Below are 23001 nucleotides of genomic sequence, written 5' to 3'. Positions count from 1 at the left end.
GCTGCTACTAGCTGGTCAGAGCATCAATGCAACTGTACACTCTCAGCAGTTGAGCCGTGTTCAAGGAAAACTCAAAATTCTGGAGCCATCACTTCTGAATCTCAAAGGGGTCATTCTGTTACAGGACAACGCTAAGCCCCACGTGATTAGAATAACCCGGGACACCATTCTATTCCTTGGATGGGGAACACTATTGCATCCGTCATACTCCTCGGACATTGCACCGTCCAATTATCACCTGTTCCATTCCTTGGGCCATCACCTTAGAGGACGCCAGTTCAAATCCCTAGTAGAGGTGCAAAATGCACTTGATACATTCTTCGCCTCACGGTCCACCAAATTCTACCGTGATGGAATCCATGGCTCTTCAGAACGTTGACAGAAGGTCGTCGATGTTGATGGGGACTATTTTTGATCTTCCAGGTACGTCTTACATGTTCGAAGGTGGTGGGTCAAAAAGAAACAGAACTTTCTTAGTTATCTTCAAACAAAGGTATTTCCAGATAGGCTAAATGGTTCACTGGTAGTGGGCTGTATGCCGTCAGGTGTAAATCTTTTGGAATTGATTTTCTTTAAAACATCAACATCTACTGTAATGGACGCTGCCCACTGTTCTAGAGATATCATGTAAGATTATATTTATTTTTATTCTTTATTATTCATTTTTCTCACATGCAGAAATGTATTCTGGTAAATATTACTTCCGTAGTTTCGTATTCATTTTTACCTTATATTTGCCGACTTCTGGTGCCCTCGAACGGAGTTGCACTTCACTAAAACTTAATATGTACCAAGTTGTTCATATATATGTCCAGGAAATAGTTTATCACTTCCTAAACTTTACATAAAGAATAGCCACAAGTATACCAACAATTATAGCTAATGCGGATGCCAGAATAATGTATTTCGGTTTAAAGAACCACATGTTCTGTACAGCGGTGAAGTTAATCCAATTGTAATAATGTGCAACGCTTGCTATAGGTGATGCTGGGTAAAGTAGATCGCAACGACACATACCATTAATAATTCCGATAAGTAAATCATTGCATATAACAGGTCCACCACTAATACCTGCACACCCAAATGGACGTCCAAAATAGTGGACCATACACAATGTTGTACGTGCCAAAAGATCAGCATGAAGCACTTTAACACACGTGAAAGCTGCTGTAAGGCGCACTTTGTATTCGAACAATACTTCTACTTCTTTGTTATTACTATTATTGTGCATAAGCCACCCAAATACTAAACACTTTTGCTTAAATTTATATTTTGTAATAAAGTTATCGTCAGCAATTCCAATACTTCGTAACCTAGTTTTAAATAGTCGGTGAAGTTTGAGAAGAGCTACGTCGTTTTTTGCATATTTACATTTATAAGGGGTATAATCAGGGTGAGGGTACACATCAATAGGAGTCACAACATCACCAATTTCACGAGCACGTGATTTGTATTTTCCTGGATATATTTCGAGGTTTATATAACTATGATCACTTCCGTTTTTCAATGTTACACAAGATTCTGCAGTAATTACCCACAGTTCTCCGATATAACATCCTCCACAAACAAGGAAAGGGCTTTTACGTACAATCTGAACTACAGAGTTACCACTTCTTTCAGCGAGAATTGCTCTTTTGGTTTTTATCCAAGGATTGTACTGAACTTTGAGCTTATTCTCATCAACAAAATAACTATTCTCTCTTTCAGTTCCATTTTGTTGTAGAACGCTATCGATAGTTGTTGGCAAAACATGTTTATCTAGTGCTACAAGTATGTAAAATAATATGATTTTTTTCATGTTTCATTCGTATAACAATATTATTCTTTATATTAATAGTTAACCAAAAAAGTGGGTATCAAATTCTTATATCATCCTTGATTGTATATGAATGACTTCATAAGTATACATTTTATTATTTAGTTTACTATACATCCCTTTTTTTTTTTTTTTTGTCTCAACTTCAAATGAGGTTTTATATCATCAGATGCAGACTCACCAGTCTTTAGCTCCAATGTTCACGCTTCAGCTTAAACATACGTGTTAATTTCTATTCGTAGCAGAAGCAGAAGCAGAAGCAAAAAACTTCCCCGCACTCGAATGATGGCAGCAGCGTTGCCAACAACCTCTCAAGAAAAAAAGGCTAGATGGCCTTCAGAAATAAGCATTTTTGCGCAGAAAATAGCTATATTTTGGACTGCTAACCTATAACCCAGATTGAAGATTTCAATCCCTCCCCCCTCCTTTGTGTGTGTAGGATTCTAAGTGAATTACAGTAAAATTGAAATGCTGAATTTTATTTACTGAAGACTTACAAGTAACCTTACAATAAAATTAATCAACAATTCATCTGATTTGTGAAAGTCAGCCATAATTATCAATCGAATTGAAATAAGTCATCATCGATTTCGTCGCAGCTAGAGGGATAGATCGTATCTCTTAGGCTGGGCTGGATTAACCCATCTGAAGGCCCGGGGTTAGAAAACGTATGTGGGCTCCACTGACTTCACCTAATACATTTCGGTGAAATTACAGTAGGAGAGGAGAATTGAGGGAATATGTTTGATATTGTTGGTCACATTTTAATGTATGATGATGATTGTATCTTCATGATTCATTTTAGATAGCCAGTTGAGATTTTAGTTAGAATGGAGGCCTGGGGCTATAGCCCCCCTTAATCCGGCCCTGCTCTTAGCCTTTATGTCGCTCTTGCAAAGCCTACATCGGGCTTTCGTTGGATCTGAAGGAATGTCCAGGATCCAATTCCTTGAATTCATTTTCAACGAGCCATTGTTTTCGAAACCTCTGTTGATACTGAGGCGGCATTTTTTTCTATTTACACACAAAAAATTCTCAATATCCAAAATGCATTAACTAGGAATAAACTATAGAATAGTTTATAACTTAATCAAACGCACAATTATTACTTACGATTCACAAGTTTTTAAGTAAAATCAGAAAATCACAAAAACATATTCTCACTTGAAACTCACTCGAAAGAAACTGGAAGGTAGGTATATACAACAAGCTGTTTACACATACATACTAACCGTAACCAGAGAACAAAGAATATGTGATTTCATTACTGTGTTCAAAATTTACAGAAAATAAAATTCACATTTAATTTTCATTTAAAAGTGGTAAAACAACATAATGGGATAGTGTGAGCTCTTGGTCATGAACTAAAATTTATAATTAGATCTCCTATTTGTTTCCTTTAATAATCCCAAACAATCTACTTGGCTTGAAAAACCGAAGTTATTAAATTTGTGTTGGAAAATTTTCATTCTTGCAATGAAATGCAAAATTAAAATAATTAAAAAGTAGCACACGGAACCGTTACGGCAGCGTAAAATTTTTCCTAAGTTGACAAGTATTGTTGAATAGCTGTAAGTCTGTGGAGCGGGGAGAGAAAAGAATAATTAAAAAAGGGAATTTGTTGCGTAATAAAACATCTTCGGTCTTAAAAAATCAATCTATCTGTCATTATATGCATTCGTATTAATTGATTTCATTAGTTTACACTTTATTTTCAAAGTAAAAAGTATTTAGAGAATTTATTATAAGTCCAAAAATGCCAAAGAGTTTCATAAATAAGCTATGTATATTTAAGGCTATAAGCATTTCGTCAATTTGTATGGCTAAGTGCCTCGCAAATATGCTAAATTTAGCCAAAAGGGCAAATTGGCATTACTGGTTGGCAGCTAATGAAATTCATTGCATGAACACTTCTTTTTATAGTTTGTTTTAAAAAGTGCAGGTTTATAATAGATTGTTATAAAAATGTTAATTTTACGGTTAAAATGGGTGAGTACATATGAAAGAGAAATATATCAAATATTAAATTCCACGGAGTTATATTTCTGTACATTGTAAAACCGCATTTTATGATTACAAGTGTAGGGTTACTAGTATGGAACTATCACAACTGCCATGGGAGCTCGTATACCTGTTGATAATTCTAAATACTTAAAATAACGTATAGACCAGACAATATGTTTCTATCAGGAGAGTTATTTCCTATATTTCATGCACGTAGGAACAATGCGAAAACGACAGAATACTTGCAAATACAACATACAACCAGATCAAACTACTGTTTGTAGTAGCCAGCTATCACAGATTGGTGGTGTTTTTCGCATGAATAATCGACTTTGCAAATATACACAGTCGCTTCGTGCCTGCTCCCTACGGGTGCACCCTCACACTGATGAACGAGTCCCGCAATTTCGATCTCCGCTGACAAGGATTATATACAATTTTTGCTTGTAGTTGTCACCTAAACAGATTGGTGTGTGTTTTTGCAATGAATAATCGTATTTATGACACATCACTCTGCACGCATATTAACACTCTGCATGCAATTATTTGCGCATTCTACATGAAGATAAGACTGTAGAATGTCTTAGAAAGTTCTCCAAGGAAGAAAATCAAATATATTAGTTGTAATTTGACCACCTATCGTAAATCTGGACGAAAGAAAAAGCCAATCTAATAGATTTAAATAATTTGCTACCGTTTTTCTTTTTTCCAACAAGATAATCAGAAAAAGTTTAGCCGTCATCTATGTCCCATTTAGAGAGGAACCGATATGACTTATACCCCTGAAAAAATTACAGAGGGTACCTAACGTGCTATTTACCTGCGCCAATACGATTTTTGCTACGAGAAATGCTACGATAAATGCTTCCGTCTAAAACTAACCTTACGCTAGTTTTATACGGAAGCATTTATCGTAGCAAAAATCGTATCATCGATATCCTACCGTGTAAAGTAGCAAATACTATAGCATTTCCTGTGCCATGGCATATCCTATGGCATTTCTTGTCGATAGAACCTACTCTATTTCGTAGCATTTTCTCCAGCATTTCTGGTCCTATTGCACCGCCGTGGTCTGTTAAAATCTAGAGGAAGATTTTGTTGCAAATACCCATGGTCTTTGTTTTGTGTGGAAAATTGAATTATAGTAAAGAAAAATGAGTTGGAGTAGGAATATTATTATTATGCTGATTGAAAAATACGAGCAGCATCTTTGTTTGTGCACAGTTAAAAATCCTTTGTATCATAATAAGCATATGCGACAAAGGGCTTTAGAAGAAATAGCGACTGAAATCTTAGTTTCGGAGCCATAATTGCGCTCTTCTCCAGTGATTTGTTTGCTACGTCACGACAAGATGCTTATCAAAATGCTATCGTGAAAAACCACCATATACTTTTGATGCCATAGAATATTATACGAGATTTTTGGCAGCACATCTGCTACTATAAATGCTTCCGTCTAAAACTAGCCTTAAAAGTTAGAGACATGAAAATCAATATGTCTAGTCTCTTTTAGTCCAAATGTTTGTAATGTTTCTATATTGGTGGACCTATTTTTAAAGTTTACAGCAAAGAAATTTTGAATAAACTTTACAATACATGATACAGCTGAGCATCAATAAGAAGGGCGCTTTAAGAGGAAAAAGGAAATGACATACGGTATACGTCCCACGTTACGCCGGTTAGGCTAAAGGAGACGGTGATTGTGAGAAATGAATGAAATGGTGAAGAAAGTGGGAGAACCCCGAGAAAAACCCACGAGCATGGTGTTTGTCCACCACAAAGTCCACACGGCGCGACCTGGAATCGAACCAGGGACCCCAAGCACCGGAGGTCTACCACTGAGCCCCCCGCTTTAAAAGGGTATAATAGAGTAGGGTAGCTTCGAGTTCAGTAGAGTAGGGAAAAGTAGAGTAGGAACAGGTTAGCTTAGGGCTAGAGAATTTTGTACAAATTTTGTTTTTTTCTTGTGTGTGCTTAAGCATAGCAGATGGAGCATCGTGAACTATACCAGAAATTTATATCTAATTATGAGCTCCTCCGTGGCTAAGCGGTTAGCGTACGCGCCTTTGGCGTGGGAGACCCGGGTTCTATTCCCGGCGGGAGCTCATGTGGTTCGGATTCCACGTTAATCAGTAGGTCCACATCTCATATAACCTCGCTGCTGAACGGGACGTTAAATTCAAAATCAATTATATCTAATTATCACGAGTGTTTAGTTTTCTCCGAAATTTCCTAAAGAAAAAATAAAGTTATGAAGGTGACATAAATGCTTATTTGCGAGCTGGCAGCCCTGTAGTTGCCAAGGCAACAAAACGAGAACTTCCAAATATAAACAAGTGTGTTTACACAATTTATGAAGTAATTATTGTAAAGAAAAATATGAATAGCGAGAATTTTGAATTCTTAATTAAGTTCGTTTACGTAGTACTCATGCATTCCAAAGTATGGACTTATAGGGAATTCATTTAAGGTAAAATATTTTTGGTTAAAAGTTTAATTCAACAATCACAAAGTAATACTGTACCTAAAGTTTAGGGTAAGTTAAAGGAACGATATTGAAAATATACTGGTAAATTGAGTAATCGGTATTGAGAAAGATTTATAAAGAATAAATTTCTGCAAGCAGCAAGAATAAATATCAAATAATAAAGCAGAATATAAGGTGCAGGACAGATTTATACACACCACATTTTACATAATTTCCAGGTAATGCCCTTCATCGAAAGAGATTCACTTATAATGCATTAATAATTATTTCTTAGGGTAGAAGTTGCTTTCGTGAGTGCACATTCATTTTATGAGGTATAAGCAAGGGTAAAAGTGCGGGGGAACGCTGTCGGCAAGCATATAGTACACAGGTCCCTCTTCCCATTTAGCTGTAATAAAGACAGAAAACAACGTGCCCTGCGGGGCTCTAACCCGCCTTCACTCGCTCGGCAATACTGTATGAGTTATATAGTAAACTTTGGTACAGAAAGGAACCAACCTAGCTACTAACCTATATGGAGGGGACCTGTGTTCTAGAATCTTCCCGACGCTGTCCTCCCACCTCAAAAAAAAGTAGGGCGTCCCCCAGTTCCTAAAAAGACTTACAATGGGCAAAGATAGGCAGGGGGACGGCAGAACGTCATGCCGCTACCTACCGATCCCGCACTTTCTCAGATCCACTTTTACCCCTGGGTATAAATACACGTCCGAATATATGTTAATAAAACCCCAGTCAACCGAATATATGCTATAAAAGCGATTTGCAAAAAGAAAAAAAACTTGTTAGGTAGTTACTAAAAACGAGAATGTTATCTGCGTTAGGGAAGGAGCACACGAGAAGCCACACGTGGTGATCCGTCCGCAGAGGGCTGATGTGTCATGGACAGAGAATATGCTTGTAAACGAGAATAGCATGAAAATTACTTAATATTACATAAAATCACAAGTTAGAGACTGGTAATAGTTTCATACTTATAATTCGGCATTTATTCCGAATTTGGTCATCCGCCTGGTTTTGACAAAAAAGAAAAAGCTTAATAACAGCTAGGAAAATTTAAAAATCATCAATTTTTAGGACCGCTTTAAAAGAGTATAATAGGGAAAGATAGAGTAGAGTAGAGTAAGGTAGGGCAGGGTTGGGTTAGCTTAGTGTTAAGCAACTTTGAACCCATTTCGTTAAAATTAATAGAATGTAATTTCTCACCTGTGCGTAAGAATACCAAATTGACCGTTTCTGTACGCCTGCAGCCATGTTCAGAATACAAATGCTTGCTATTTTCCCACAATCCAATCATGCGGTAACCTTGCACAAAGTAGTTCCTTCCGCTTGCCAAATAGTTCAATGTTTATAACCGATAATATAAAAAGGAAATAAACACAACTTTCACTCTCTTTACATATCATCAAGCACACAAACGAGCAAATTATACATTACTTCCCTGTAAATTTTCAAAATTTTGCTACAAACGGACGATTAACTTTGGAACTTAACCCTATAATTCTATACTTGTAATCATAAAATATGTGTTTCTTGTACCGTGTAGAAATACTTCCCGGTGAACAGTCATCTTTCATATACACTCATTCATTTTAACTCTAGAATATTTTCTATAATGGTTTCACATTTGTAAACATGGAACCTTCCGCACATACCGGCCCCGGGTAAGACACACATTAATCTGTTTTCCACGTCGTATTACTATGTACTTGTTATTTTATTATACCTTACCTTCGATTAATCCTGTTTCATTTCCAATGTATTGTTAGGCACATTTAATTGTTACTCACATTTAATTGTCACTTTTCATTGTTAAAATCGCATCTTTTTATTATTATTATTTTCATGCTTACTTTGCTCTTTTCTACATCCGCATACATCTATTTAGTATTACAACGTAAAATTAGTCCCCTCTAACTGTTAAGTGGTGCAAACTACACACTACTCAAAAATTACTAAATGAATTCTTACAGTATTAAGTAATTAAACTTGTAGAGGGGGTTTCGGGGTGGTGCCCCATATTTAACATATGTGCCTGGAATATTAAAAAGTGCAAAACTTTATATATATAAACTTCTTTCCTGCATGCCATCCAATATTCATGAAAAATGCATTTGTTTTAGTATAACATGTACTAAATGATGAACTCTGTTACTAGTTGCAGAGTCTGTAGTCAGCCACTGACCTTCCATGTTGGAGTTGTACCAGGCAGCTCACTCGGTATTTAAAACCTGCGATCGAGCACAGTAGAAAGATAAGCGTCAGATGTGGACTTTATTTGGATGCCAACCTGCTATGGTCTGTTTCTGATAAATTGATTTGTGGTTTTTAAGACATATGGGACGAAGTAGTGAAGCGATTGTGCATCCAGCAGGATTGGATGGAGTAGTGGCCTGAATGGTTGGTTGGAATCTTGGGAAATTGATCAGTGTACGTTTTTCCCATCTGGGTGGACGTGCACCCATCCCGGCGTGCTGTTGTTTGCGTCCAGTGTTTGTGTTTGTTATCTTGTGTCCAAGTCTTTGAAAATATTTATAAAAATACAAAAACTATTAAAACATGGAAAAAGTAAAAAAAAAAACGTGATAATAAAAGCACAAAAAGATAAAAAAAATTGCACTTTTTTCTTTTGTGGGCTGGTGAAGTCCTTTCTGATGTTCTTGTTGTAGTTCGACAGGTTGTTGCTTATAGTTCCAATTCTTTTTTTCCGGAGCTATGAGTTTCTGTTGATGGAAATGTTTTTTCTCACCCTCATTTCCCTTGACAGCGTCGGCCCCACACTGATCCTACGGTGAGGACGTGCTTATGGGATAGCAAGGGGAGTAGCAAAAGCTCTTCTCGGAAACGCCACGGTATGAAGTTGCAGCGTTCACACACGTTTTTCCGTTATAAATGTATATTTAATACCAACTTTATATGGCTACTAAAAGATCTTTAAAATCGGATCCGGTCTCACTCTCTTGGAAAAAGCCCAACTTTATTGATGGAAACTGTCGATGATAAGCAAACAGCGAAGCTACTTGAGGTGACTATCATCGAACTAGTTAACGTGTTGGTAGAACCCCAACGTCTACTGAACGTCTCTTGCGGTGTAATATCATGTTGGGACCTCCCAAATGCCACTGAGGAGGAAATTAAATTGGAGCTGGCTGACCAACATGCTATAGATGTAACTCCCATCAAAAATAAGAAGTCAAGTGAACTCATTGCTACTCAGCCACTAATTCTTACTTTCAGTTTGCCTACGCTTCCTAACTATGTATAGGGTGGTTCTATATTCCCAGTCCTCAACGCATATGTCAACACTTCGGGCACACCGGGACGTCGTGTAATGCGAATGCTGCTCTTTGTGCGAATTGTGGCCAGGATAGTCATGATGTTGAATTTTGTAGAGCGAGACTTTTATGTGAACTACAAGGGCGAATATTCTGCTTGGTCTCGGGATTGTCCAGCTTTTCAACGTGAGAAACGTATCTGATAGCTAATTATTGTTGAGATGATCTCTGCCACCAATGCTAAGCGTCGTTTAAAACAAAGTATTCCTCTCTCGCTTTCTTTGCCCTTTGCTACTGTTGCAGCTACCTCTTGTAAGTCTGTAGTAAGCCAGACATCCTCCAACGTTTCCACTCATACAGATCTCGTTACCGACAAAAGTCCAGAAATTCCGACCACACTCGTATCTATCAACTAGTGAACCTCCGAAAACCTTTCACGTTTCTGTTAATGTTGTCTTCGTTTAAACTTCACCTCTTCACCACTAACCGTATAAGGCCGGCCTAAAATTTAGTCAGTATATACAGCAACTTAATGATACGATCGTTTCCCCGAAAAGACAAAATTTTCACCTGTTTGTCTTTTATTTTCTGTTTTCAATTTTGATATGGTGGAAGACGACCTGTTGGATACTAAATGGAAGATAGTTGGACCACGTGGAAAGGTTCGCCTCAGACGTTGATTTTTATTTATTTATTTTATTTTATTTTTTTTTTCACTGTTGTTATATATTTTCTGTGTTATTAGTATTCATTAATATTGTTATATATTTGTTATTCTCATTTACTTATTATTTTATCTTTTCTTCTAGATTTTTACTTCTCTTTTGCGGTAGTATTTTATATATATATATCGGGTGTTGCAAAATAAGTGCTACAACTCTTGGGAGGTGACTCCTGCCACTGAGACAAGAAAAAAAAGTTATCTTCAACTTTCTGCTATCGGACATAGTTTCAGATCTACAAGGTGCCGAAAGCGTGGGAAACTGACTTTCGGACGCCAATAGTTCGGAAACTATCCAACATAAACAGGACGGGTAAAAAATTCACTGAAGAAGTCATACCTGCTCTATTGAATTTTGCATGTTTCACAAGCCTACCGTCCACGCGCAAGGGATTCCCCAAAGGAAGGTAGGGAGTCCCGGATAATCTGCCAAATGAAACTTGGTCTAAATGGATATGAATTGATAGGTTTTCTACCAGGTAACAATAATTCGTTTGTCTTAAGTCGATATCTGGATCAAATACAAAATAGCAGACACCTTCATGCCCGTTGTTTGTGGTTGCATAATCGCCAGGTACGGATACGGATACAGAAATGTTGTCTTATTTTTTCCCCCTTATTAATCACCCTACTTGGTGATCGTTATTGCCTTTTTTTGTTGCTGTCATGCTAACATTTGTCTGATTCTGTTCGTTTCTCCGTAAAGTTTGTTTTTCAAGACTGCCATCTTTGGCATTTAACCTCATGGAATACTGATTTCCTACATTGTGAAAAATTCCACCAACAGTGAAATTGAATATCCTAGACAATTCTCTTTCATATGCACTACCCATTTTAACCGTAAAATTACCATTTTTATAACGGACAATTCTTAGTCAGTACCTAAATGTCTGCAGGCTGCAGAAGTAAATAATACAGCTGTGTTTTATGTTTAGAAGGTTAGAATTAATAGTGTAAAATCATTACAAGTGCTGCACGACGGTTAATACCAGTGAAGAAGAACAGGCCGAGGCAGGGAAAAAAAGGACAAAGTCAACCAGAATTAGAAGATGAGAAAGAACGTAGAAGTAAGAAGAGAGCAGAGGATAGTAGTAAAAGAAGACAGAGGGAATCGGTAGCTGTAAATTCAGGAAACAAAAATGGAAACGATCGAAGAAATGTCGAATGAGGTAGAAATGAACAAAAATAATAGACATGAAGCAATGAACCAGTTGCTATAGGAAATACAGGTCATTACTATACTAACGAAGCATTATAAATTATTGAAGATGTTGGTTAAGAAGAAGAGTTTTCTTCAGTATGACCTAGACCAAGGAGTATTGAGGGAATAAAATAATCTGTCGAAGTGTTTTTGTAATTGCGCGATATAATTGTTCTAACTGGAAGAGTTATGTATTTAAAAAAAAATACATTTTTTGATTTAGAAAATTCAAGTTCGTTATGGAGATTTGGGGGAAAGAGGGTTGTAGTAAAGAATAATAAGTATTTGAAGTGATAGATGATTTGTTTGTTCCACAAGTTAATAATACGTTATTGGGTCCTGTTAAAATTACCTCTAAAGAGTGAACTACTCATGGTAGTCCTTTTAACATGTGCTTCACCAATCGGTATTATCGATGCTTTTCTACATACAAATGAAGAAGTAGAGGAAAATTATGAGAAAATAGAAGAAATTATAGATAGGGAGAAGAAGGGTGCATGCATAATTCTAATGGGAGATTTCAATGCAGTTGTGGGAGAAAAACAGGAAGGTAGTATCGTAGGCAAATATGGTTTAGGCGAAAGAAATGAAAGGGGAGAGGGACTGGTGAATTTCTGTAGACAGAATTCACTAGTAATTGGGAACACTTGGTTCAATCAGCACAAGAGAAGAAGATATACATGGAAATCACCAATAGACGGCGGAAGATATCAGATAGACTACGTTATGATTCAGGACAGGTATCGGAATAGCTTAAAGAACGCGAAGACCCTTCCTGGGGCTGATAATTTCTCTGATCATAATCTTGTGCTGGCCGAAGTAGATATTCAACTGAAAAATGTAGGCAGAAGAAAAGTAGGTAACAAAGTGTTGAATACTGAAAAGTTGAAAAACGAGGAAATAAGAAATCTTTTCGCTGAAAAATTCGAAGAAAAATGTTCAAACGAGGAAAGGATAGGCGCAGGTAGTAACGCACGGTGGGAACATATTAAACCTTGCTTACAGCAGGCTGCAGAAGAAGCAGTAGGTTACCGCGAAGCAGTAGGTAACTGCTAAGAAACCGTGGATTACAGAGCAGATGTTGCAGAAAATGAGGGAGAGGAAGATGTGGAAACAGGTTGATACAGAAGAGGGCAGAAAGATGTACAGAAAGTTAAATAATGAATTACGAAGAGAAACAGACAAAGCGAGGGAAGAGTTTTACAAAAGAAAATGCGAGGACATAGAAGAATTAGAAAGAGTTGGGAAATATGAGGAAATGTACAAGGAGGTGAAATCTATGGAATTTCGGAGGAAACAAGGGAGTATCATGATGGCAGTAGAAAATAAGAATGGGAAGGTAGTCAGCGAGAGAAATGAGGTCATAGGAAGGTGGAAAGAATACGTTGAAGACTTATATGAGAGTAGGGATAGACCGTGTAGCCTAAATGTTGAAGTGGAAAATGAAGTAGGCGAGGATGATAAAGGATTTAGTATTCTTCGGGATGAGTTTGAAAAGGCTATATCTGAGATTAGGAATGGAAAGGCAACAGGAATAGATAACATACCAATTGAATTCATTAAAAATATAGGAGACAAGGGAAAGAAAGAATTGTGGCGACTATGCAATGAAATATATGAAACAGGAGAATGGTCAAGAGACTTTCTGAAAACGATCATGATACCGATGGCTAAGAAATCGAACCCAAAGAGATGTGAGGATTATAGAACTATTAGTCTCATATCTCATGCAGCTAAAATTCTGCTCCGAATACTGAACAGAAGGTTATATGGAAGAACAAATAAAGATGTTGAGGAAGAGCAGTTCGGGTTCAGAAGAGGCAAGGGCACAAGAGATGCTATTGGATTATTAAGGGTGATCGGTGAAAGATTTATAGAAAAAGGGAAAGAGGTGTATGTTGTATTTATTGATCTAGAAAAGGCTTTTGACCGCGTGAATTGGGGATTGTTGTTGGGAGTTCTAACAAAGATAGGGTTGGAATGGAAAGATAGAAGATTCATAAGAAACTTATACATGAACCAACAAGTAAGTGTTAAGATAGGGGAAGAACTGACGGAAGAGAGTGCAATTGGAAGGGGAGTTCGACAAGGATGCTGCCTCTCGCCAACATTATTTAATGTCTATCTAGAAGAGATAGTGAAAAATAGTTTACATGATGATGATAGTATTTCGGTAGGAGGTAGAATGATTAGATGCATAAGATTTGCAGACGATATGGCGCTTCTTACAGAATCTGAAAAGAAAATCAATAAAATGTTAGAAAAAATGAGAAAGGGCTTTGAAGAATATGGGATGAAAATAAATGTTAGAAAGACAAAAGCAATGGTGATTGGAACGAAGGGGTCTGTGTCAAATATAAAAGTAGGAGGGGAGAAAATAGAGCAATTGAATAATTTTCGATACCTGGTAGTATTCTTAGTAATGACATGAAATGCGAACGTGAAATAAAAGCAAGGATAGGAATGGCGAAAGAAGCCTTTAAAAGAAAGAAAAGTCTGTTTTGTGGAACCTTGAACAAAGAGTTGAGAAAAAGACTCATAAAATGCTTCGTGTGGAGTGTTGTGCTGTATGGGGCGGAAACGTGGACATTGCGTAAGGGTGACGAAAATCGACTGGAAGCCTTCGAAATGTGGGTGTGGAGAAGAATGGAAAGAGTTAGTTGGGTCGAGCGGAAAACGAATGAGAGAGTGTTAGAAATGGTGGGTGAGAAAAGAACACTTTTAGATATTATTAGGAAGAGGAAGAGAAACTAATTGGGACATTGCCTAAGAAGAGATTGTATCATGAGGGACGTCCTAGAGGGTATGGTGGCGGGAAAGAGAGGGAGGGGGCGAAAGAGACTACAATTAATGGATGATATTAAAACAGAAAGATCATACGCGAAGACGAAAAGGTTAGCGGAGGATCGTGGAGCATGGAAGCTTCTCAGCTGCGGCAAGTGACCTGCCAATAAAGGCAGAATACCTATGATGATGATCTACATTCAAAAATTATATAGTGACCGGATGGATTAATTGGTTAGTTGACCGGGATTTTAGTCCTCATGTCCTAGTCTCCCGTTTAACACCGAGGCTATACGAGACGTGGACCTACAGCTTACCGTGGGGTCCGAACTACATGAGCTTCCACCAGAAATCGAACCCGAGTGCTCCACGCCTAAGGCGCGTATGCTAACCATATAACCATGACTCTTACTAAATGACTTGAGATGCAACCTCACTGAAAAAAAAAATGAAATGTTATCTGTTGTAACAGCTTTCTGGACTTGCGACTTCGATAACCTTGTGTTCTGGTACTTGTTTTAGGCAAACTTTTGAATACATTAATGAATACATTAGTGAGTCCTTATGTATGATGTAATTACTTTTGATACTTTCTGTATGAGTATTTACATTTGAGATGTGCACCTAAAATTCCTAACTCTTGTAATATGCAATAAATGTAACTATGCACACTATTCACAAGTTCATAAAAACAAAAGAAAGAAAGGCACGACAATTGGTACTTCTTTAAAGATAGGAATGCTTTTAAACGTAAAGAATTGGCGAAATCATGCTTACTGTACATAATGTTCTAAACTAGGACTAATCTTTAAAAATCCAAGATCCAAATGTACATAGGTAATAATTCTATAACTCTAAATCTTCGTAGTAGGATAGTAATTTTCTCTTATGAAGCTTGTAACCAAGTTCTTAACAAGATAATTTATTGTTTCTAATGTGTATGGAACTTTGTTCCTTTTCAGGAAAGGATGTTTTCTTAAGTAGAAAGCACCGTTAAATACATCTGCTGGACATTTTCAATATTACTGAATGTTGGAGAATGCGATTCTACCGATATACTGTGCTGTTCCTGATGCGAATATAGTGAAGCCTCAAGTCTTCAACAAATTCGTTTTTTATAGTTTACTTGAATGTTAACTGGACTCTAAAATGAATAAAAAAGAACCAGAAAAACCACCAGACCTTCGCGGGAAGGTTTACCCTGATTTTCCCGTAGTTCCGTTTATGCCAATAGCAGAAAGTGCAAAACCGTCGAAACTATTTAAAACAGTAGTTAGAAATGCACTGTATCCTCCTTTGATGCAAGAAAAATCATGGACAAAAGCTGTTCCTTTCAAAGTAAGTGCGTTCAAGCTTCTGAGTGATGTTTGTTTAGCTTGTTAAGTTTCATGTTTTCTTTTATGTTGAGTGTTAGTTACACTTTTAGTTAATGTAATTACGCTGCTAATAGTATATTTGTTTATGCAGTCATAACCAATATTTTTATAGAAAAATTTCCTTAAGATCAGTCTTCGTTTGTTTGTGTAAGACTTTGTGTTCCTGTCTAATACTCTGAGTGCGTACCATAAGTTTTTTCTTGTGATCACTGAAGTCAAGCAATGTATGTCTGCTCAGTACTTGGGTGGGGAGCTATGGTCGTTCGGGAAAACCAGATGTTATTGACAGTGCGGTGTTCATGTAGCGTTGTGAGGACTATTGGAGCTCTATTGCAATGAAGAAAAACGAACTTCGGGTAAGAAAAGCAGCAACAACGGCGATAATGGTGTCGCGGCGTTTCGTTTTAACTCTAGCGTCTCGAGGTTATGTAAAACACAGATCTACATATTAACGTGGAATCCAAACCATCTGAGTTACATTGGTAATTCTGTCTAGTTTCGAAACAGTAGAGAGGACGAAAGTCAAAAAATATCAGCACTCTTTCCTCGGCTGCAGTCAGCCAGCCGAGATCCTTGGCTAGGAGATCTGCCACCGTTAGTGACTTTACGCTGATAATAGGAGAAACCATGCTGAGAAGGGAGCAACGTTGTGGTTTTTAACAAGAAAAGTTTAGAACAGTTCTGGATAATGATGAAATTCAGTTAGTCATACTACCCAATGGCATGTTTCGTTCCAGAAAATTTTGTTCGGGGAGGAGACTATCAAAACGTGAGGGGGCAGTATTTGCTGAAGGACATGACAAAAATGATGTGTACTCGCAATTTAATGTCTGTTAGCTCCAAAGGAGTATTCCTTCCAGGAAGTATATCTGTAATGAATACTGCCTAAAAATTTCCTATATCTGTTAAAATATAAAAATAGAAATAAAAAATACCTTAGTTTCTAATTTCGGAATAGTTAGTTAATAATTTGATCATCCTACGTATTCTATCGCCAAAAATGAATTAAATCTACTGAGAATTACGTTTAAAATTAGGTAAATTCTTTTGATGCGGATGTTGTTGCCGTGGTGTTAGTCCTTTTATTTTCTTTCCAACGATAGTTTGAATATTATGATAGTTTAACTCCATATAAAAAAAATAATCTAAAAATAAGTTATGCGAAGAAGGAGTCTGTAAATATTTTTTTGATTTGTGGGTGTAATAAATGCAACTGGATCGCAATATTCTGTCATTAAAGTGGTAATCCTAATCGGTAAAGAAATAATTCTAACGAGGTGTCTGAATTTACTTAGCAAATGTATAGCAGGTGATATGCTGCTGTTTTATTTTTTTTTTTATTTTTTTTTTTTTTTTATTTATATGACCCTTTGGATAACTGCAAATTAATCCAAAATTTGAATACAGACATTGGACAGAATCGAATTTTAAAAAATTTTAAGAACTTTTTAAAATTTACAGTTATCAATACAGATGACAAAGTGGATTAAAATATCATTCGAAGTAGCTAATAAAACTAAATTGATTTGTTGTATGTAGTCTTCTGTAAGAACACTAAATATTGCGAAAGGTTGACAATAAAGTTAATGTGTACTTTCATTGGCTATTTTGTAAGTTTACTATGCTACGTATTGGACATAAGAAATATTCATGGACTGAGATTACTAGGTAACAGTGAATACTGAATTTGCATTACAGTAGAGTTTTAGATTGTTGAAAACGTAAAATCCTTGTACTATATCAATATTACAAGTCAATCTGTCTCTCGTTAGGATGGTAGTTGATGAATGTTTTCAGATCCAACAGCATTAGGTGGAAGAAGGAGAAAGGGAAATAAAGATATAAATTACTTTTGTAGAAAACAGTGATTTATTGTTAGATTTGTAGCTTCGTGCTAGGCCATAATTGTCAATGTTCATATTATTTTGTCGTAGATTTTCCTGTAATGAAACGAGAGAGTGCGTGAATTACACCGTGAAGTCATTTGAATTCCTTCATTATGGAGGAGAAACGAGGTTACGATATCAACCAACAGCTTAGCTGGAATATTTGTTTAATTGGGTGCATGGCTTATATGCAGTATATAAAATTTCCCACTACTGTTATATCGTAAACTGTGTGTGTCTTGGGAGAATCCCATAAGAATCCATATACTTCGACTTGGTTTCGAGGAACATGTATTTCCGTGATAAATTTACGCGCACATTATCATCCACTATGGTCTACTGGCGGAGAGGCAAAGTATTTTGAATGTCAACATTGCTTAAGTGACACTCGTTTGAAAGTCTTTTGGACACTCGTTACAACAACATATTTAGTTTTAATTCCAATGAAAGCTTACAACAAATCGCTATTGAACTGTGAGATTCGTGAAAGGAAACATTTGCACCAAAAATGATAGTGCTGCCTATTAATAATGTTTCTAGTCACTTAAGCACCTGTTTCTTAATCTTCACCTTAGACATTTCAGACTTGTCATTTTCTTCAGTACGATTTCTTTAAGGAATTCTATGTTGCTTGAAAAAACGCATTACCGGTAACATTTTTGCAGTGATAATAAGCTTTTGCAGTGATACTCCAGCTCTTGCAGCTATATAACAACGTATAACAATGCATTTTTTAAAGTTGTCAATGTCTTGTTTGTATGGACACCAAAAATATCATTCGATAAAGCTTTGAAGCGTCCGATGAAAAGTATGCCCCACTTGTGATTATACTTTTATAGCGGTGAAAATTAGACACTTGTGAGACTTCCGATGCAGCGCCTTTGAATGAAGGCACAACTGGGAATTGAAAATGCATAAAGTGGAACGAAGTTATCATAAATATTGGAAATGTCTTCCACTAACTTCTATACAGTAATGTAGCCGCTGCTCTAAGTTACTGCGAAATGTCCAGGGTTGTTAGAGATATCTACGACATTTCTCTTCCATTCTTGCCCACTGTTCACGTAATGAATTAACCTTGTTAGCGAAAATGTTACCTTTTAGGTGTCACCACAGAAGAAATCCAATGGAACCAGATAAGATGATTTACGCTCCGCTCAATAAAACTCCTCCTGCCAATATATTGAACGGAAATCCTGGTGTTTAAAAACTACCGAACTGAACACATACAGTGCACAGGAGCTCCATATTGTTGGGAACGGCCCTCACGTGATCTGGGTTCGATTGCCGGTGGGAGAGCATAAAAATAATTTTGCAACCATCCACTTTAATTGATCATCCGTCTCTTTTATCCTAAAGGGCATATTCATGGGATGTTAAACTAAAATATTTCATTGGGGAGGGGGGGGGGGGGAGAGGAGACAGACCAAGTCTTCCGTACAACTGATATCAGTTTGAATGATTTCGAACTGGTCCAGTAATTCGGTTACCAAATATGCTAGCTTGCATATTTAATTTTTCACGATATCGTGTGAGTTTGAGTGAAAAACATTGAGTTGTTGTCACTCGAATAACGGCAGATGTAGTGATTGATAATACCATTTAAAAAAAAGGTTTTTATACGAAAAACAAATGTTGTAAAGTAAGCGTAGAGTAATGACTAGACGCTCGCATAGTATTTTGCAATGCTATAATCGCCCATCATCACTCCAGTAACTATGTTATTATTTCTCCCATTATAAACAAGATATACATGCACTTCTCCAGAACGCATCTTACTGTTTATTTTGATCCTGAAGTCCAACATTAGCTGTGTCTAGACTTTCAAGTACCTGGCAGTCTTAATACAAATGTTTCACAGCATTTTGTCTGTCTCAACGGGCTATTATATTGTTTGTCTGTAAATGCAGTGAACACAAAGTTCTTGTAAAAATCTGTCGGTCATATGTATACAGCTATTTTGCAAATAATGGCAATAATAATAAATTAATAAACGGAGAGAAAAAATAAAATTTATCTCCAATAAGTCTGATTCATTATAAAAAAGGGAGGCACAAATGGAGGAGACGTGTCGTAGAATACCTCAGGACATTCTGAAACACGATCGAATTAACTTTGATGTTCCTATTGCATGGAATTTCGTGCAGAGCACTGCTAACATTCAATAAAATGACTTCGTTCCAATGTGTATTTTAATCTGATATTCCCTAAAATCCATGTGTATCATAGTCCAAATCACTACAAAATTGCACAAATTCCTTTACTCTAATATCATACACATATATATCTAGGATCATCTGTGTTACAAAGCCAGTTACATATAGCAGGACTCCCTTTCCACTACACAGTAAATTGACATTAAAAATTGCATTACATAAGGTTGTTATACTACTATAATGGAACAAGAGTGTTGGTAATAGTTTTTGAACTTTGAAGACAAGTAACGTTATGTAAGTTTTGTTAAAGTTTTCAGAATTCTTTATATGCACTTATCTTATAAAATAATGTGAAATAAAATTATCTTGTGAGTATTATTAGTACTTTTATGCTTAGCTATGTGGATAGCATACGGACTTTAACACGGGAAACTCGGGCTTGATTTCCGGCAAAAACTCATGTGATGCGGATCCAACGTTAAGCTGTAAGTCCACATCTCATTATTAGCCTCGCTGCTGAAAGGACGCTAAACTCAGTTCAAATCAAATCCAAATTTCTGACGCCTTCCTCTGGACAGTAACCTAAAAATATAAGCTCTCGTCTAGCAATTCTTCATACTACTCAGAAACTGAGTAGATAGAGGGTTTGGCAACACTTACAGAATGGAGACCAGAATTGAAGAATAATATACTGGTGTGCACTTCTTTTAAAAGATTATGTAATTAGTATTATAAATGTTCATTTATAGTGATATTATAGTTATAGATCAGGAATAGGAAGTACTAGTTCTTTAGCAGAAGTTATATGCTCGTGTAAACAAGAAGAATATCGAAAATGTAAATTTAGCAACTTGGGTTGAAATTTCTGTATGTAGACGAATGTGTCACAAATTGAAGACGTTGAAATTATAGGCATAAAAAACACTAATACATAAGGTAAAGTAACTTTATTTCATATTGGGGGGCGCGGTGGCTTAGTGGTCGAGCGTTCACCTCCGGTGCTTGGGGTCCCTGGTTCGATTCCAGCTCGCGCCGTATGGACTGTTTGGTGGACAAACACCGTGCTCGTGGGTTTTCTCTGGGTTCTCCCACTTTCTTCATTCCACCATTTCACTCATTTCTCATTATCACCGTCTCCTTTAGCCTAACCGGCATAACCGTGGGACGTTAAACTTAAAGATTTCATTTCATATTATTTTGTAACGCATTTGCAGTTACAATATTGTCAGTTGAACTACATTGCTGTTTAAGTTAATATTGCCTTTCTCCACTAGAGCCCAGCTGCGCGCGAACGTATATGATTACGATGTCTTCCGGGTCTCCTTTGTTACTGTAAGGTGACGATGAATGCTTTTTTGTCATGCTCGACAGAAGTACCATACATTGTTATCTTTTATGCAGATGTTCACTTTTATGCATCTCATGGTTCGCAATGTTTAATGGAAATTAAAATGAATAATGGTTATGTCTTCACCAGTCATTTAGAATAATGGTCATTTAGAATAATCTGAATCTTCACCAGTAGGCCGCAGTGGACCGAGCTGCTCACGTAAATGTATTACGGTAAAATGGCACATTCTCCTTGAAATAAGTTGGACTTCTTTCAAGATTTTTCTAACACATGATTTCCGAATTAACAGTGGTAGGAAATTTAGTTGGGTCATACGTATGTATTCAAGGTCAGGATAGTGAATGTATAAACTGTTATCACTTACTAATACTGAAGTCGCATATTATGGGTTTATAATTACTGCTAGAACGTAAGGAATTTAAATTAACTTTAACTGTATTTACCTTCATGTTCTTTATAACAGCCAAATTATTAGCTTCTATATATTTTACTGATAAAAATCCTGTTGTCCTCCATCAATGGAACAAAACTTTTATCCAATCATGTGGAGGAAATAAATCATTTTCTTTTTCCTTGCTTCAACTTCTTATGGAATTCCATAACCAAGTATTAATAATGTAAGATTCTGATGCATACAATAGACGAAATTACTTATTAAAACACAGAAGATAGTACCCTAATCATGATTCTTAAAAGATGCCCCTGTAAGATACAGAGCACTACCTAATTAAATATTTCTTGCATATTTAATCCTTATTTAATTAAATATTTGTTGCATCCCCAAGGAATTTCAGTTTTTTAAGTAACTAGATCCTTGATGAGTTTTAATTGAAAAAATGGCATTCCACTAAAAATATCAAATCAACCATGTTAGTATTTTCTTGAGAACCATATTGCTTCCTATACGTAATTGTAATCGACATTAGTTACAAAAGTTTAATCATACACTCCTGTTTGTAATAATTACAACATCAAGGAGAAATGCGTCCAAACACACAGAATTTGTGTGGAAAATATGACGTACGAACGAATAAAATTTCAGCGAAATGTTACCTGTTTTAAGCTCAGCAGCATCCTCGGTTCTGTGCTCGAACTAATACCAGGATGAAGTGGTTTACAAACTCAGATATGGAGCGTGGAGAACCGTCACTATACATTTTCGATGTCAAAGACTAATAATATAAACAGACAACTATGTCTATAAACAGTGCCACATGACCCACCTACGGGAAAAGGTGGTTCTCATATCGCTGAATAGTGGCACGTGCAGAGTATACTACCTTGACACGTGCATGTGTGGAAGCAATGGTCAGAAGATAACCTACGCAGCGACGATCAGGCAGTGGATCTTGCATTATCACCACACCACGAGATAACAGGCATCTTATCTGTATGGCTGTGACGAACCGAAAACATCATTCACATTGTTAGTTCGACTCTGGTAGACTAGAACAACTTTGCTTAAATGGTTTTACGGCGTCTGCTGAACTGTGGATTGGCTGCACGAATGGTGTCGTTGGCTTCCATTACTCCAGAACCACAATCGCCTTAGGCTGTAATGGGTGCATGTGCATCATTTCTGGAATGCTGGGTTGTATATATGTATATATATATATATATGTATAACATCTTAGCAGGTCTAATGGTGTGGGATTTTATTGAGGTATAACACACAATGTCGGTTGTTATGCATTGAGAGCAACCTCACCAATGATAACTGTATTAGGGAAGCTCTACAGTTCCGAGTCTCACCCTTCCTTCAGACACCTCCGGACGCCATGTATCATCAGGACAATGATTGGTCACTTGTCTCCTGGTATGTACAAGTCTTCCTCGAGGAAACACACTTCCCTGGCCTGTCATGTCGCTCATCGAAGATGGATGAGATATGGTTGGTCGACATCTTGTTCATACAGTGCTCCAGCAGACAGTATCGTAATCTTGTG

At 36.8% G+C, this 23001-nt stretch overlaps 1 protein-coding gene across 3 annotated transcripts in view; it reads left to right on the top strand.

Annotated features, from left to right (window-relative positions):
- The first annotated feature begins 6111 nt into the window (after positions 1-6111).
- Dnah3 (dynein heavy chain 3, axonemal) overlaps positions 6112-23001 on the top strand; it is a 567072-nt gene continuing 550182 nt past the window's right edge. For all 3 annotated transcript variants that reach the window (XM_081731270.1, XM_081731268.1, XM_081731267.1), the window contains exons 1-2: positions 6112-6290; positions 15249-15624. In XM_081731270.1, the coding sequence (XP_081587396.1) occupies positions 15436-15624 (189 nt within the window). In that variant the 5' untranslated portion in view covers positions 6112-6290; positions 15249-15435. The remainder of the gene's footprint in view (positions 6291-15248; positions 15625-23001) is intronic.

The sequence above is a fragment of the Thermobia domestica genome, chromosome 11 (assembly GCF_964235325.1).
Source record: "Thermobia domestica chromosome 11, izTheDome1.hap1.1, whole genome shotgun sequence".
Lineage (NCBI taxonomy): Eukaryota > Metazoa > Arthropoda > Insecta > Zygentoma > Lepismatidae > Thermobia > Thermobia domestica.
The sequence above is the reverse complement of the archived record's forward strand: the minus strand, read 5'-3'. Positions and strand labels throughout refer to the sequence as shown.